The sequence below is a fragment of the Nipponia nippon genome, unplaced genomic scaffold (assembly GCF_047370975.1).
Source record: "Nipponia nippon isolate SJK-2023a ecotype South Korea unplaced genomic scaffold, ASM4737097v1 scaffold_2, whole genome shotgun sequence".
Classification (NCBI taxonomy): Eukaryota; Metazoa; Chordata; class Aves; order Pelecaniformes; family Threskiornithidae; genus Nipponia; species Nipponia nippon.
Window position 1 is genome coordinate 51482299 of NW_028262336.1, and position 16344 is coordinate 51498642.

General features: G+C 39.5%; 2 protein-coding genes across 9 annotated transcripts in view; both read right to left on the bottom strand.

Moving 5' to 3' along the window:
• CLCN4 (Cl-/H+ antiporter 4) overlaps window positions 1-2690 on the bottom strand; it is a 44408-nt gene extending 41718 nt beyond the window's left edge. The window contains exon 1 of the mRNA XM_009476292.2: window positions 2584-2690. The gene's annotated coding sequence lies outside the window, so the exon portion shown is untranslated. The remainder of the gene's footprint in view (window positions 1-2583) is intronic.
• Window positions 2691-6138: 3448 nt separating this feature from the next.
• WWC3 (WWC family member 3) overlaps window positions 6139-16344 on the bottom strand; it is a 102689-nt gene continuing 92483 nt past the window's right edge. For 3 of the 8 annotated variants that reach the window (XM_087758263.1, XM_087758261.1, XM_087758256.1), the window contains exons 17-23: window positions 15797-15960; window positions 14907-15066; window positions 13578-13742; window positions 12182-12274; window positions 10891-11121; window positions 10013-10140; window positions 6139-8596 (exon numbers count right to left, since the gene is read on the bottom strand). In XM_087758263.1, coding sequence (XP_087614389.1) covers window positions 8530-8596; window positions 10013-10140; window positions 10891-11121; window positions 12182-12274; window positions 13578-13742; window positions 14907-15066; window positions 15797-15960 — 1008 coding nt within the window. In that variant the 3' untranslated portion in view covers window positions 6139-8529. The remainder of the gene's footprint in view (window positions 8597-10012; window positions 10141-10890; window positions 11122-12181; window positions 12275-13577; window positions 13743-14906; window positions 15067-15796; window positions 15961-16344) is intronic. The other 5 variants (XM_087758262.1, XM_087758258.1, XM_087758264.1 and 2 more) reach the window with 4 other exon arrangements.

A 16344-nucleotide genomic window follows, 5' to 3' on the forward strand; every position in this document is an offset into this window, starting at 1 on the left:
GTACATATGCACAGACCCACACAAACGAATCAGACTCCTACTCTACAACCTGACTCCATTTCACTAAATGGAAAAATCAACACACACACACCCCCCTTGGGCACCCTGCAAGCTGCAGCCTGGTGGCAAAAGCAAATGGGAAAAGGATGGTACCCATGGGCACTACATCACCGTTTGAGGGTCGTGCCCCCTGCCGAGCTGAGAGCAGGTCAGACCTGAGAGAGGCTCACGCGACACAAGACTGACCACCAACACACACGAGATGGTCCTGAACTGTGGGTGAGGCGGGGGGCGAGAGCCTCCCCCTTCCCCCTGCACATGCGCTGGGCTACAGTCATGATCCCGCTCACTTTCCCTTCCAGCCCAACAAACGAAGGCTTCACGATGAAGCAGCTCCCAGACCGGGGAGGCTGTGGCACTGCAGAGAGCCCGTTCGCTCCGGGCGGACAGGAAGGACCCAGTCCTGGGGCAAACACCCCCCTCTCCTCCTTCTCCAGTCCTTATCAAAAAGCCACCAGCCACTACCTTTGAAAAGGTACTACCTTCACAAGGCAGACCCCGACGTGTGCAGGGGCTGGGCACCCACGCAGCCACGTGTTGGAGCCAAGGTACGGCACCTCGGTGCTGCTGGGCAGAGAGCCCTCCAGCTGGGGATGTTTCCAGGGTCACCCTTTTATACTAAATAACTGTTAAAGGACTCAAGTCCCTAATTTCTGAGTTGCCCCAGCATACATTTAAGGCTGGCACCTTGTCTTTTGTTGAGCAAAAGATGCCTGACTGAAATCGGGAGACCAGGAGAACCACCGCCCTGCACGTATTTCCATAGGGCATTCAAATATGATCCGGGGGGGGGAACCCATTGCGCTTGTAAAACCCGCGTGCGGCAGCCCTGCCGCGCACTTCGGGTGGGCACAGAGCCAAGCCTCGGTGCGCCTGGTGAGCAAGAGCACGGCTCCGCTCGCGCCCAGTGCCGGAGAGAATTGAGCCAGCCATGATTTCAGAGGGAGTCAGGAGAAGAAACCCAGTGCAGGAGCTGGCAAGATGCAATCCCCCGCCACCTCATACAGTGCCAGGTTTGTATTTCTATCGCTTTTGAGGATCAGTCTTGGAAAAAAAAACAGAGGTTCTGTTGGAGAAAAATAAAATTGAAATTTATTTTTCTCTTCAGTTTTGAAGAACTGTTGTCCTTTCTTACTTCATTTAAATAATTCCTTTTTTTTTTTTTTTTTACCCTTAGTTTCTGGTTCTGACGCTACTGCATACCTGATCACTGCAAACCAGAATTTTTCTTTCACTAGGATGTACAACCTCCTTCAGCACAGGAGATCCAAAATCTCTCCCCACGAGTGTATGGGTGAGCACACAGAGACTGCAGGCCTGCCAAATTTCCAGATTTTTCCCATAGTGGGAAAAGTTTATTTGAACAAAGAACAGGATTTTCAAGGATAAGAAAACTTCCTGCAGACTAGGAGTGAAAAGTCACCTGACTCTGCCTGATGAAGCTGCGGCTGAGTCATCCTCCGTTCTCTGGCAAAGGCACAGAATTATTTATCAGAATTCTTAAAAATGCATTAAAAAAGGTATAATTCTACTTTTCTGACTAGTATAAGCTCAAAAATTAATTTAGCTTCTTGCTTTCTCACATTTGCATGAAAATAATTTTAAAAAGTAATAAAAAAATAAAAAAACACCCTAAAATACATTAAAAAGGAAACACAGAAAAAAATGACCACAGAAGAGTCACCGTTTTTTCTCCACAAATATGTCTTCGTATATTTGTATAGAGTGCATAACTAAACACCCACGCCAGGAAAAGAAAACAGATTCTGGACTTTGCTTATATAAATACCAACAGTCCAAAAAAGCAGTTTAGCGGGGATTTTTCAGCCTTTTGGTGACTGGCATTTTATGTAAGAAGTAAAACTCTGCTTGTCATCTTGTATGTCCATTCTAGAAAATAATTTTTCATGTTTATGTTGGGCGACAAGCGAAACCTACCTTACACTACAGCAAATTACGCAGGAAACCTGCCGGACTAGGTACTTTCAAACCACGTCAGCAAAAATTAACAATAAAGGAAAAGCCTCTCTCCTCAAATATATCTACTAACCCCCTAAGCAAGTTAATCCTCATTCCTTTATAAGCTCAGACACATCTATCTGTACAACAACCACCTCCTTTAGGCATCCAGAAAAAAAAAAAAAAAAAACCAAAAACAAAAACCCACAACCAGAGAATGCAAGCAAAACAGTATTGCTGCTCTCTCCCCACACGACTGGATGATGATGGCTGCTCACGTAAATACAGAATTCAGCAGGCACCCGAAGGAGCCATAGCAAAACACAGGGACAAAAGGCCTTCTTCAGCTTTAAAGCTCCATCTGGCAGCATTTCTACTGGAGATGTCAGCCGGGAGATCAGCAGAGAGCCAGCAGGCAGCCTCTGCACCTGCAAACCCTCTGCTTGCAGAGAAACTGTGCCGCTTTATTTTTCAGCAGCAACTCTGCCTGACAGGGCTGGAGCTCCAGGACGGCAGCACGAGAGCAACTGGCAAATCAATTTTTTGAAGAATTATGTTGCTTACCTGCAATGCAACATCATTTAGCCCAGTCCCAAAGATTTTAATAGCATCCTTGCTTGGGTGGTATGGCTGCAAAAGCAGTGATGTCATGGGGAGGAAGCAGTAGCAACCACGTGACTGCATCCTCCCTCTATAGGATATCTGACGGGAGACGGGGCCAGAGGGAGACCGACCAGGCTGTAATCCCGCAGGATTAAACTGCAAGCCTCTTTACCCTGCCCTACCTATTTGGTCACCATCAGAACACGAGTCCCCCGCTAACCTGAGCTAATTATTTTTAAAAGGGTTTGTGGATTTTTTTGCAACAGCAACATCGATCGCATTTTTCACGAGGAAAAAGCATAGCAAGCATGCTGCGTGCAAACCAAGTACTCTTGTTGACTCTGCAGCAACGCCCAGGTGTCATATTTTCTTTCATCTCTCTGAAATATGTAATCACAGCAGCTTGGAAATGAGACAAACCACAATTTCACCATCCCTCGCATTTTTCCTTCTCCCAGTGCTCCATTTCAAGCTTATCCCGACTGACTTCCCTCCATCTCCCCTGTCATATTCAAGCTTTGCAAGCTTCCCTCAAAGGTTTCATCCCTGTTACCTTCACTTCTTCGTTCTCCCAACCACCCCTCATCACTCCATCCCTCACTCGCAGCCTTCTGCCCGTGCTTCAATGCAACTGTCACTGCTTGAAAGATCCTCTCCTATATGCCGGCCTACTTTTCCCTTTCAAAACTTCTGCTTAAGTTTTCCCATCAAATTTAAAACCTAGAACATCCTAAAATATTTTGTTTAAAAAAAGAAAAGAAAAAAGGCAATTAGCCTGACTTTCACATTTTGGTTAACTGAGCATTACATCGCAGAACCATATTTTGGGGGGATTTGCAGGGGGTGGTTTTGGAGGTTTTTTTTGTTTTGTTTTTTAAAAGAATTTTATTTTACTCTATTACGTATTTGAGTTCTACAACAAAATACTAATTTCCAAAGTTCTGATTGTACAAATTTTGTACAAGCCACTAGGATCACGTTCCACAAGGCAGTGTTTGTAACTGTTCTTTGTGAAGATCTTCTACATGTTTGTACAGGTGCAACGTGTTTTATTTCAGGACATTCACCTTACTGCTCATTTTCCCATATTTGACTATTGTGCAGACTGGTTTTACCCTTAAGGGTCTCCAGGGATGTGCTTTGGATTACCAAGCAGATGCAACAGCTCGGTAGAGGGAGATCTTGCGCAAGCACACGTGGGAATACCCACGGGTGACTGAAGGCGCACGCGTGACTTCCACTCACTTCCAAGCCTGGGGAACGCAGTTCTGGAAGACCTTTTTGCCCCCGTGTGTTTGAGCAGGTATTTATGGATGCGTGAAGCGGGCAGCCCAGCCCAGCAAAGCAAGCCAGTTGATGCAGGGTGCACAAAACCTTTTTTCAGAATGGCTACACAACTCCTCCAAATCTCGCCTATAAGCTGAAGAAAGTTCCTGTACTCCTTATTTCTGATATGGACTCCCCATAGAGAAGCCACAGATTCGGGATTTTATTATGAAATTTGAATACTTAGCTTGCTTCACCTGAAGTTCCCACACCTTTCTGGAGTGAGAAGCGTGCCTTTAGAGAAGAGATTTGATTATGCCCTTCGCACACAGCACTGCAGATCACCATTCCCTGCCATTCATAGATCAGTAACAGCCCCAGGCCCACTACAACCACGTCAACGAAGTGTGGAAAAGTGACAGAAGCCCTAACTTCCCACCAGTCTCTGCTCTCCACGCCCATTAAAATCAATATTAATAGGTCAAATATTATCAAGAAAATAAATTAAGTGCTCAGTGTTTAACTTCCTCCACAGAATTCAATTGACGTGGTTATAGTAGGCCTGGGGAATTGCTATTTTCCTTACTCAGTTTATGAGCGGGGAAATATGGAAAACGGCAAGCAGCATTTAGTTGGTCAGACACAAACATCTATACCTGGGAACTTCTGCGCCACAAGACACGCTCTGTAACACGAACACCACGTCCTAGACACAGAACAGTGACTTTGTGCACTAACCAAATGAGCACAAGGGTGTCAATCTCCCATTTTTCCCGAAAAGATTTTCCTAAATTCAGTGCCTAATTCAGTTCTCTGTTACCATAGCTGAACTCATCAAGACTCTGCTGAATGTGTATTTTTAGCTGGATGGTCTAACGGCAAACAAACTACAAGGGACAGAATAACTCATTCTCAATAGAAAATATGATTCTATAACCTAGATATGTATGTACAAATTTAAGAGACTATTAGAAATCGTAAGAAGCCAGAAGCAGCTCCTAAGAAGCTTTTAACTCCAAGAACACCGAGATTTTCCAAAGCGCAAGCAAATCACTTAACTGACATTTACAGATTCCAAAAACAAATCAACTTTACTCTTTGGTGTTTTCTTCCAGCAACACTTAAGTCAATTGAGTGGTCTCAGGAAAAAGAAAATACTCTTCACATCATGTTTTGGAAAAGGTGGTTCTTGCTTTTGCTAACCGACAGTTTCTCAAGTCTCTCTGTAAATACATTTTTCCTCCTCTCAAAGATATACGGCTCTATAGTTAAAAAGGAGACTGGATGCAAAACAAGCTGTAAAATGCTCTCTTCCCTAAAAATTCAAACTTCAGTTTTACATCCGCTGAAAACAAAATACATAGTTCATCTAATTCCTAACCAAAAAACTTGCTCCTTTTATACAGCACTTACCTTTAAGTCTTGCAAAGCGCTTACAAAAACCGCGGCAAGAAATACATGTAAGACTTCATTCTTATAACAGAAAACCCATACCGACATACCCATTATAGCTTTTGTTGTCGATCCTGATGGTAGCGAGACAGAGACAGTTGGTATTCCAAATGACTATTTCTAGCAGACCATTTAAAAATAACCGTAACTCTGTCATAGCCTTAACGCCTTGCAAATACTGGACAGAGACCGGAGTCATATGTCAGTACTATGATTTTGCCTGTGCTCCTGCAGCTTTGGGCTGCAGAGAGAGACCGAGAAATGGCCTTTCTGCAATTATGCAGGTTTAACGTTTCCTTTGTGAAAGCAGCAGTAAAGTTCAGCCTAGAAAAGTTAACTCGTATTCTTCTGAGTGGCTTCCACCTTGGAATTAGTCATAAGCAAGATATTACACAACTAATAATGCCAACCTACTTCCAATACAAACCTACAAAGTACAAACTTCTGTTAGAAAAAAAGGCAGCTCAACATGTTGCAAGTGGAGCTACCCATGAATTCCAGGAATATTCAACTATGAGCCTCTGATACAGCTGTCAGCTTATCGTGAGCAGTAAGCACGTGGGAGAACATACCTGCCATTCCTTACACTCTGCATCCCTTTCAGGTCTTCAGTATAACCTCTCTAGGATCTCCGATTTCACAGATTTCCTCTCTCTTACTTTTATTTGAAAATTCATTACATTCACCTAAATGACAGTGTCATTCAAAATACAAATTTTCTTTATGAAAGCCTCACGAATGTGGCAAATATAAACCATTCAAAAAATGTCTTATACTTTGACATATAACAAAACTCTATTTCTGTTTATGGCAAATTATTTTATTTTGTAGAAGAAATACTTTCAAATAATACAAAAATGACACAATCATACAGAACTGTGACAAAAACAAGAGAGATGAATACTGAACATGATAACTCATTACCACATCAAGACAGAACTCCTTACAGCAGTCAAAATCACAGACCCACAAGATACGCTGATGGCGTCTCACAGTGGCCGCTGTTTAAAAAACACCAACGGAACCCCCTGACAGACAGGCCACCAGACATTGCCCCTTCGTTATACAGTCACAGAACAATTTAGGGTGGAAGGGAGGTCCCTACCCCAGTCCCTGCTCAAAGCGGGCCTAATGTGACCAGGATGCTCCGGGCTACGTCAAGTCCTCAACCCCTCCAGGGACGGAGAGCTCCGCCTCTCCGGGCAACCTCTTCCAGTATCTGACCACCCTCACGGGAACACGGTGTTGTCTGTTCTGAGTATACAGCAAGTACTTCTGGTGTGACTGCGCGGTAACTTTTGACAGACGCTACTATGTAAGGGCCTCCGCTGAAAATGAGACGCGAAATTCTGACTAACTGGTCTTTTCAAGTAATGAGCACTGAAAAGCTGCTGTCCCTAGACTTTTACCCAAACACTTAAAATTTCTTACATGATTTGGTTTTTATTTGTGTGGTTGCTGAATATGCCCACCCAAGCTTACTGGCAAAAACAGACTTCAGGATGGTTAGCATGATAAATGCTAAATATACTTTAATTTCACATATATTGCTATACGATGGAACCACTTGATGTCTGTAATGATTACAGGCCATACTAGGAAACAGGGAATACTACTTTTATTACTTTTTGCCTCAGCTTGGACAAGTAAAAGCAATTCAGTTTCACTTTCAGGTTTTCCTGATCTTTGACAAGGTAACAGAGTATAAGCTCTTGAAACTCACAAAGAACACTTACTTACAAAACATTTTAAAATACTCTCATTGGTTCTGATAAGTCTGTTTAGGTTTTGGCTGTTGTTGTTTTAATTTCCTGACAGATAAAAATCTGGAACCAATTTGACCTTTAATTAAGAGACAGCATGATCGTCCCTCTAGGAAATTCCAGCAATTTGCAAAGTCAGTCTTGTGTTGGGCACCTCTCTTTGTAGGTAATGTATAATTAGAAAAATATGAGAAACTCTATTATAGTAGCTTAGTAAAGAAGTATTTTTACATACTTGCAGGATGCAAGGACACAAAACTGGCATTCTCGGGAATTTAGGGTGACAGTCTTTCATTAAAACGAAAGGTTTACACAAGTAAAATTATTTCTTACTGGATTTTAGCTGGTTCAACTAGCAATCAAGTGAGCTGTACCTTCCAGAATTGTACACCTTCCCCCTGGGAAGCGTCACCGTTCAACAGAACTTGCATGCAGTAACCTCAAAGCACATCCTTTAAGATGAACATGTGTTTAAGCATCCTTACTTAATGCAGCTGCTTTCCGAAATCAGCACATATGTGCTTTCCTGAATCAGATCAGAATCTTTAAAACTGTAGAAATTACTCTAATATTCCTTTAGCCGTCTTTCCACACAGCTAGCTCACATTTCTTTTTTAACTCCCTTTCCATTAAACAGCAAAACAAAGACCTGTCACCCTTTTCCTTCCTCCGTTTAAACTGAGAATCTAGTTAAGAATATAAAGATACTTTAGACACAACTGAAATGAAAACAATCTATTAGTGCGCAGTAAGAACATGCAAATGAATTCTGCAATGTTTAACATCACTTCTAATCAGTGTTAAACGCGTTGCAGGTGATAATATTTTGCTATAACACAGACAGTGCTAAAGGATACAATGTACATAATAAGCTACAGATAATAAAGCTGAAAAAAGTGACAATTTTAGAACATAGTATTTTCATTTCAGGTATCAGAAACAAAACCAGCTCAATGGTTCCATTCTACTGTATGACAAATACTGAAGAACAAAATTTCAGTCTTAAAATACATCTTAAAGTAGGTATTTTCCTTCAAGGAAAAAAGGCACTATAAATAAATTACACTACAGTGAATTTGCCTGAACTCACTTTGTTTCTGTCTTCCAGCCTTTAAGTCAAATAAAACAGCATAAAAACTGTACACGCTCTTAACAGGATAGTCGATCTTTTATAAAATAAGTTGTCTTCAGAGATGTCAGTTTCACAACAAGGAAAAACCAAGCCTTGTTGCAGTCGCTATTATAAAATATATATGTATATATATTTATATATATGTTTTTGTTTACTTTTACTTTTTTTACTTTTTTTATTTTTTACAAAACGTGTATATTAGCTTTTGCACAATTTTTTTTAAAGAAACTTGGCTAATCTAATAACTTCATTAAAATAAAAGCGATAAATACTTCATGTTTACAATGCAACATGTCATACATCATCAGCTGGCAGAGGAGGTATGTTAATCCTTGGTCTTGTAAAAAAAGCTATCTTCTCTCTGTGATCAAAACAAGACAAAAGGGGAGTCAATCAAATATACGCCCACTTTTCCTGCCCCCCCCCGCAAGAACACTGTTTCTTTACCCTGGTCAGTAGTTAGTATTTGTTACTTACATACTGAACCGATGGTTTCTTTGAGTACAAGAAACTTACAAAAACTATTAAACCTCACTGTATACTTTTGGCAACATTTCGTTGAATGCAATTACTATTTTTGAAACATTTAGGTGGAAGTTTTATACAACTCATTGAACATCAGTCATAGCTGACTGTAAAAAGGTGTCACAGGACAAGTCCTGCACAAGCCCCTTCTGCAATGCAAAGTTCACTCTTGTACATTTCGCACTAATGCCTACAAAAAAGGAAAAAAAACCTGACAGCATTCAGAGTCATCTTTTTGCCTCTTTATTGAGCAAACAGTTCATGCTGTAAAGTGTTGTAAGAAATGGATGTGTGTGCATAAAAAGGGCAAGAATTTAAATGAGGAAGATAGCTTTTGCTTCATTTTCTACATCTCATTCTATTCAATTCCCCATATCTTTTCATATCTCAGTAGACAAAGCATAAAAGCCCCTCTCTTATTACCAGAAACACAAGATGTAAAAACAACCCTAAAATTTCTATTCCTCCTACTTCCTCCCCACCTTTGTGAGAAAGGTCTTTACAATATAATTCAAGCAAAAAAAACACATTAAAGGACAGACAGCTTTTCTATTCCACTTAAGTATTCCCTGCAAAAAAGTTCTGGATGAAATAGTATAATGTAACATTGTAGCTGAGCTGCCCTCCACATCTATGCTGCATTAACATTTTCTTACTCTTACTGTTACTCTCCCAATAAAAATTATAAAAATTTTAATGCTTAATAAAGTCTTCCTGTGAAATGCACAGTTTATCAATTCCACTTGCACACAAAATAAACTGTAAGAAAAAAAATAAAGCTAAGAGAGGACACATACCATGTGAACACAGATGAAATAAGAAAAAGTCCAAAGAAAAGGCTTCTTGAGAGAAAGCTGGAATATTATTGAGTAATTTTTAGGGAGAGATTGTTACTAGTAATGTGTATGTATTACATTAAACAAACTATTTATGTCCACAGGCTTGCGCTGAAGAACGGACAAATCATTTGAACTTAATAGTGACTAGGCTAAGTTGAAAGAATCACCTAAGCTATGTTTGCACTTGAAGACTTTTTTTTAACATTTCATGTGTTTTAGAATTGTAACACTGCAATTTAACTTTGGCTCTTTGCACTACAAATAATTCAAAGGAAACTCATGTGTCCAAGTCAATATACAGTTAAAAATTACTGGCTATATATAAGACACAGAATTTATGCTAAATGCTTCAGAGAGCTTTAACTTCTCTACTGAACTGTTGCTATGCTATTTCAGTACACATTACCACTTACCTAAAAGTCTGCACCTGAATAGGCTCCTTCTGATTTTGCCCACGCAACTGGTATATTTCTTTTGATGCTTTCTTTAGCATCTTTTCAGCTGCTTGCTCTTGGTGATGTTCAAACTTGGTCTGTCTGGTCTGAAAACAAGAATATAATGCTTAAAATGGTCATATGAATAAATAAAACACAAGAATACCCAGGTTAAAATAACGGATTTTTTCCCCACTCACCACAGTAAAAGCACACAAATATGTTGTCTGACATAGCTGATCATCTAAGAACTATAAATTCAAAAGACTGACAAGTGTTGTTTCATTTCTTAACGCTCTTCGGACAGATATGTATTAAATTCATTCAATTTACTGCCTGCAGACCTGTCAAACTTAAGACCTTAAAATAAATTTAAGCTCACTCTTCATCTCTGATAATCCAATGACAATTTTGTTTGTTGTGCAGTTTTTGCCACTTTTTGCTTGTAACTTCTTCCTCCAAGAACAGGAAAAAAAAAGTCACATACTTAGAGAACATTCCAAATACTTGTAAAAAATGAAATATCAAATCAGCAAAATTTCCTTCCAAGATCAGAAGTTACAAAATTATTAAAGTTCCAAAAATAAGTATCTAAAACTAAAAAAAACCCACACCAAACCAAAACAAAAGGTGCCACTGGCAAATAGTGCCATTCTCCAGTAACCGTCCTCAACGAAATACACAGTTTGGTAATAATCAATGCAATCACTTTTATTGTGCTAACGTCAAGAATATAGAAGCAACATTCATTGTTTGAAGCTCTGTAAAAACAGCTCTTTAAACATCTTGTCACAAACAAGAAATTTTGAAACCAGAAGTTTCTGAACATGTTGAGTGCTCATCTCATGTTACCGTACCTGCCTTTCTGCTTCCTTCAACAAGTTTCGGAATCGCTCATCCCGAAGGACCCAATGGGGCAGATCTGTCTGCCCTCTCAGTTGGGCATCTTCCAGACGCTGTCTCAACTCTCTTAAAACACATATCTCCTCGTTCAGCTGTCTCTGTCTGGTTCTGGATGCCTGGAGATCCAGCTCCAGGTCTAAGGACGTCCTTGCCATAAGCTCAGCCAAGGATGATCTGCAGGACTGCTGAGTTATTAGGATTGAAATAAAGTGCACAATATATTACTCTCAACATGGTATACTGTTAGTATACTATTTAACTACATCTTTAGCTATAGAGATGATACATTTTCTGTACTTACTTCACACACACAGTCTTTCCTGACACAAAGTTTTGGAGAGATTATTTATATCCCACAGTGAAAGGCTAACCAGCTGTAGGGGTTTTCTGTACCATACATAAACTTTTTCAGTTAATGCTTTCTACTACCTCCTTTTACAGTCTCCTTTTGCCTTATAAATATTTAACTAATTTAAGTTTATGGACTAAACTTTCATGTTATGATGATAATAAAAGGGATGCAACATGAAAAAACCCATAACAGAGTCAGAACATCAGAAAATACTGTACTGAGCAAGACTCCCCTTAAAGGGCTTTATTCAATACTGGTTTTAAGCTACATTCTGAATCAAAATGGGAAGCATGGCTGTCTACTTGCCTACCCCAGCAAGAAATTAACTTCTGCTGACAAGGCTAAACCGTATGCAATTTATATACAAAGAATTAACGCCTTACTGGCCCTTCTCTGCCCGCTTGGTTCTGCAGCGTGCGGGGTGGCACTGGGGCGAAAGGAGAGCTTAACCTATTCATTCCTGAATACTTGGGCCTCAAATACTATGGTTTGTTAGGTGGCATGGGAGGGGAGCTGGATGTTTTACTGTCACATTCACACACTCTTCTGGCCTGCACTCTGAATTATAAACTAGATTTTAAAGATTTAACAAAGTTTACATCTAAATCAATACAAATTCAGTGCCTGTTAAACTAATTTTTGTCTGGCACACTTTTTTTTTTCCCCTCCTCAGTAATTGTCTACAACCATATTTCACTTCTCTACGTCTACCTTTCAGCTTAAAAAACCCAGACCAAACCCAAAACACGCACCCCTCTCCCAATTACATTACAGAAGCCTTATGCATTTCCTAAAAACATCAGAATGTACCTGTAGACATCTAAAGCTCAGGTATAAAAGTACCAATGTTCTAGCAACTTGGTGAAAAGTAAAAACCAGTTTCCTAGGTATACCTGCTTATACCGTAGCGTACGCCTCTCCAATGTATTCCGGACAAAAGGGGACTTCCTTGGCAGAGTTGAACTGTCACTGTCACTGCGATACAGCTGATTAGAAAAGACATTGAAAATACAGGTTGCTTACAAGGTCATCTACGTTAAGAAATCTGGATTTTTTTTTTTTTTTTTTTTTGCTTTTGTGATTTATTTTTAAAAATGCACTGAAATGGTCGTTTTATGCAATTGATTTTTTCAGCTTTAGTTATTTATAAAAATTTATATGTAATAGTGCTCATACTGTGTAAGTTACAATAATTCAAGAAAACTTCAAAACCATCAATGTTTTACAGCTAAGTTTCATCAAGCGTTCTACTAAATATCCAAGACAATGTAACTTAAAAAAAAGGGCGGGGGAGTTAAAGGCATAATATTTCTTCCTAAAGCATTTACTGTCATGGACACAAACAATACAGTCTCCCACTAATTCCCCCCTCTGATTTTAAGTAAATGCAGATTAAGTGAGGGTGTTTAACAATCTTTTCCTTTTTGCACTACCATTGTTCTGGTGTGTGAGCTACTCACACTTCCTATATCATAAACAGATAATGGAATCCAGAAATCAAACTGAAGAATTTGAAGGGGTCCACAGATGCATTGCATGCAATATAAATAAGAGAGCAAAACCCAAAAGATCCTTGATTTAGGAAAGAGCATAAAAGTTAAAACTCATTACTGCATTTTCAAACTCAAGCTCTCAAAAGCTTATGAAAGAGTACAATTAAAGCTATGCGCATTACACTAATATTGCAAAATCAATGCCGTGAGCCAACTGCTTATAAGCCTTCTGCCATTGAACACAGCAACCAGCTAACGTGAGCTTGAAAACTGTTGTGCTGATCCTCAATTACTTGCACCAATGTGCTCAGGAATCCTAGGTCCCACTGTAACAGGCATCCCATGACTGACATTCATGACAGCAACCAGTCGTAAGAATATTTATGCAATAAACCTAAGATTATGCATTCAGTCCCCTTTCCCAAACTTTTAGGTAACGGAAAGTTAAACGTGGCTTCTAAACTAACTGTTTATACACCTCATTACACAGCACTGCAACTCTAAAATCAATCACCGTAGCCTAACATCTAAGGTTGCCAGGGAAAAGAGCTTAATATCTAATTTGTCATAGATTCTTAAATTTTAAATGAAATAAATTCAGGTTTAAACTCTTAAAAAGAACCGTGGGACCTCTTCCCCACTGCAACGTTTAAATTCAATGAAAGATTATTCATTAGTATTAAAAAGTAGTATACGTTTCTTATAAATGTAATAAACTCTCAAGAAGAAATTATCAAAAATGTACAAAATACTTGTGTGGATGCCCCTCCCCCCCTTCTTTTTAAGCCTTACTCACTCTGCAAACATATTGACTTCGTGCTCCAGGCGAGAAGGTCTGGGAGCGAACAATAGTGCTACTCCGAACAAAAGCAGAACCCCGTGGCCTGCGGCTAGTTCTCTCTTTTGGAAGAATAGCAACTTCTTCAGGAAACAGATCCTCAGTGTTAGTTTCCTTATCCACCTAAAATTTCAATGAAGGAAAAATTTTTATTTTTTCCGTATTTTCTCTCTCTCACCAAAACAATCAGACATTTCAACAATATCAAAAGTAAACAATTTGCCCTGCTAGCTAGGTTCAAGTTTTAATGAGCACTGGGAACAGAGGATGAATCACCTCATTTTTAAAAAGTTTTAAAACTAGGTCATTCAAAATTATAAGATTACCTTTCAGAACCCTTTGCTGGAACAGTAACAATTATGAGATGCAGTTATAACATGAATCATAGCTGCAGAGCACAAAGATTGCATTCAGCATTGGCAACTGGGCATTAACCAAGCTACCACCTGATCTCCAGCCTCAACAGAAGAGAACTGAGTCACCTTTCAATAAGCAAGGTGACTCTGAAGCAAGCAACCACCTTAAAACTGGAGGAAGTCAAATGAAGAGAAGCAACTCAACAAAAGGGAACTGCCAGACTGTTGAAACAATAACACAAGAACACTAACATATTCAGAAATACAGAAAACATATGCTACTCTAGCAAAGCTTCCAAACTTTAAGATAACTCACTCCTCAACAGGAGGTATGATCTTCCCTAAAGGCAACACAAATGGCTTATGTTCCTCTGCTTCAATGGAAGTGTGCTGATTTCAGCTTGTTCAGGATTATTTTCATTGTCTCCTATCTTGAATACAAAATATTTTAATTACACCAGTTTCAGCACAATCATTCTGAAAATTTCAGCTGTATTTATCGTAACACTGAAACAGCAATGCAAGTCTTCAACATTGAGCTTCTTTCTTCACAATTCCTTCAAAAATTCTTATTTCTAAGAGCACTGGAATTTGATCATGATCTTTTCTGTTACAATTTTAGGTCAACATTGATATGAGTGCATATTTACAGAGAAGATAAAGGCCACAGTAAAAATAGCTTGCCTTTTGACATAAAAAAAACCTAATTCTGTCTAGAAATAACCAGCAAACAGACAAAAAACCCCAGCCCTAAAGAGAGCATTTTTAACAACTCCAAAGGCACACTGCTGTCATGAAGGCAGTGCTCATACGGGGTTGTTAATGTCATTTCTGATTCTTTTCTCTCCTGATCAATTCAGAGCAGCAGTAACACACTCTGTGGGCACAGGCAGCATGACAGTTTCTGTACTGCTATATCTTCTCCCATTACCTTTAGTGGTGGAGGCTGCATTTTTCCAGAACTGTACTGGCCTGCTTGAGTTGCAAACATGTGTCCAGCTAACGAATCCCCGCAAAATGGCTCTGGATAAGGAGGACTAGTCTGGGTACAATTACTGCATCCACTGTCAACAGATTCTGCTTGCCAACTCCTAAAGTCAGAACATCACAAGAATCTTGTAGGAATTAAAAAAACTCATGCAATTACGTGTCACAGTTATATATTTCATTATCCAGGTCAGTTTGTCATTTTAGACTATTATTTCTTCAATAAAAATACAAAGGGAGAACACATCCCACTTGCATTAATCCAGATGCACAGACAAGCAAACGCATTTCATGCCAAAAAAAAAAAAAAAACCACCACCTTCCCTAATTTTCTTAAAGCATATATTCTGGTCTTTACAACAATACTAAGAAAACAGTAACAAAAACGGAACTCATGTACAAACTAGGAGTATTATTAACGATGAAATAGCATCGTAATAAACCCTGAAATAGGAAGAGCTGTGTTGCATGTTCACTCCGTGAGCACTGCAATGTATATCTTTCTTTGACAATTTCCCACATCACCACAAAATTTTTTTTTTAGTACAGTGCTGTTGCAAACCCGTTACAGTTGCCTCCCTAGCAAAGTTTCTGTTTGATATAACATTTTCCCACTCCCCAAATTCCAAGTCCTCTAAACTCAGCCAGCTATTCAAATAAGGTTTTCTCCCGTTTGCACATCATCACGTAGTAACAGAATTTTATACTCCTAACACTAACAGGGAGCAGATCTTAGAATAAGGACCTGCTGTTTCTCCTGCTATATTTCAGACTATAACCATAGTGTAAATATCACTTGTCTGTTTGATGAGGTATTTAAACTACTATTTTTACCTTTCTGATATGGCTTCTGCCTGATCTTCCTTTCTTTCCATCTCCAGGATTTCCTCCTCTGTGTACTCCAGTTTCACTCTCTCTTCTGCCAACTCTCTCTCAACCGCTTCCAGCTGGGCGGTTGTCCTAGCTAACAGGGCTGTCACTGCATCCTGAAAGGTAAACTAGACTTCAAATAAAATCGTTTGAACAAGCCACTGTGTTTAATGTGTATTATTCAGAGAAAATAAAATAAAAACATAGACATTGTACATTCCTTAAAAAAAAAAACAAAAACAAAAAACACCCCAAAAAAACACTAGAAAACCCCCCACAAACCCAAAACATCTGTCCTGAATCTCAATGACCACAAAGTATATGGTGTTCCATGAATGCAACTTCTCACAGAAACCAGGTACACTTTATCTCACTGTGGAGCATCATTAGGTCCAAAGACACCTCTGGAGGTCACCTAGTCTGATGTCCTGCTCAAAGCAAGGACAGCTTCACAGCCACATCAGGTTGTCCAGGGCCCAGACAAGGGCTGAAAAATCTCCAAAGATGGAAAT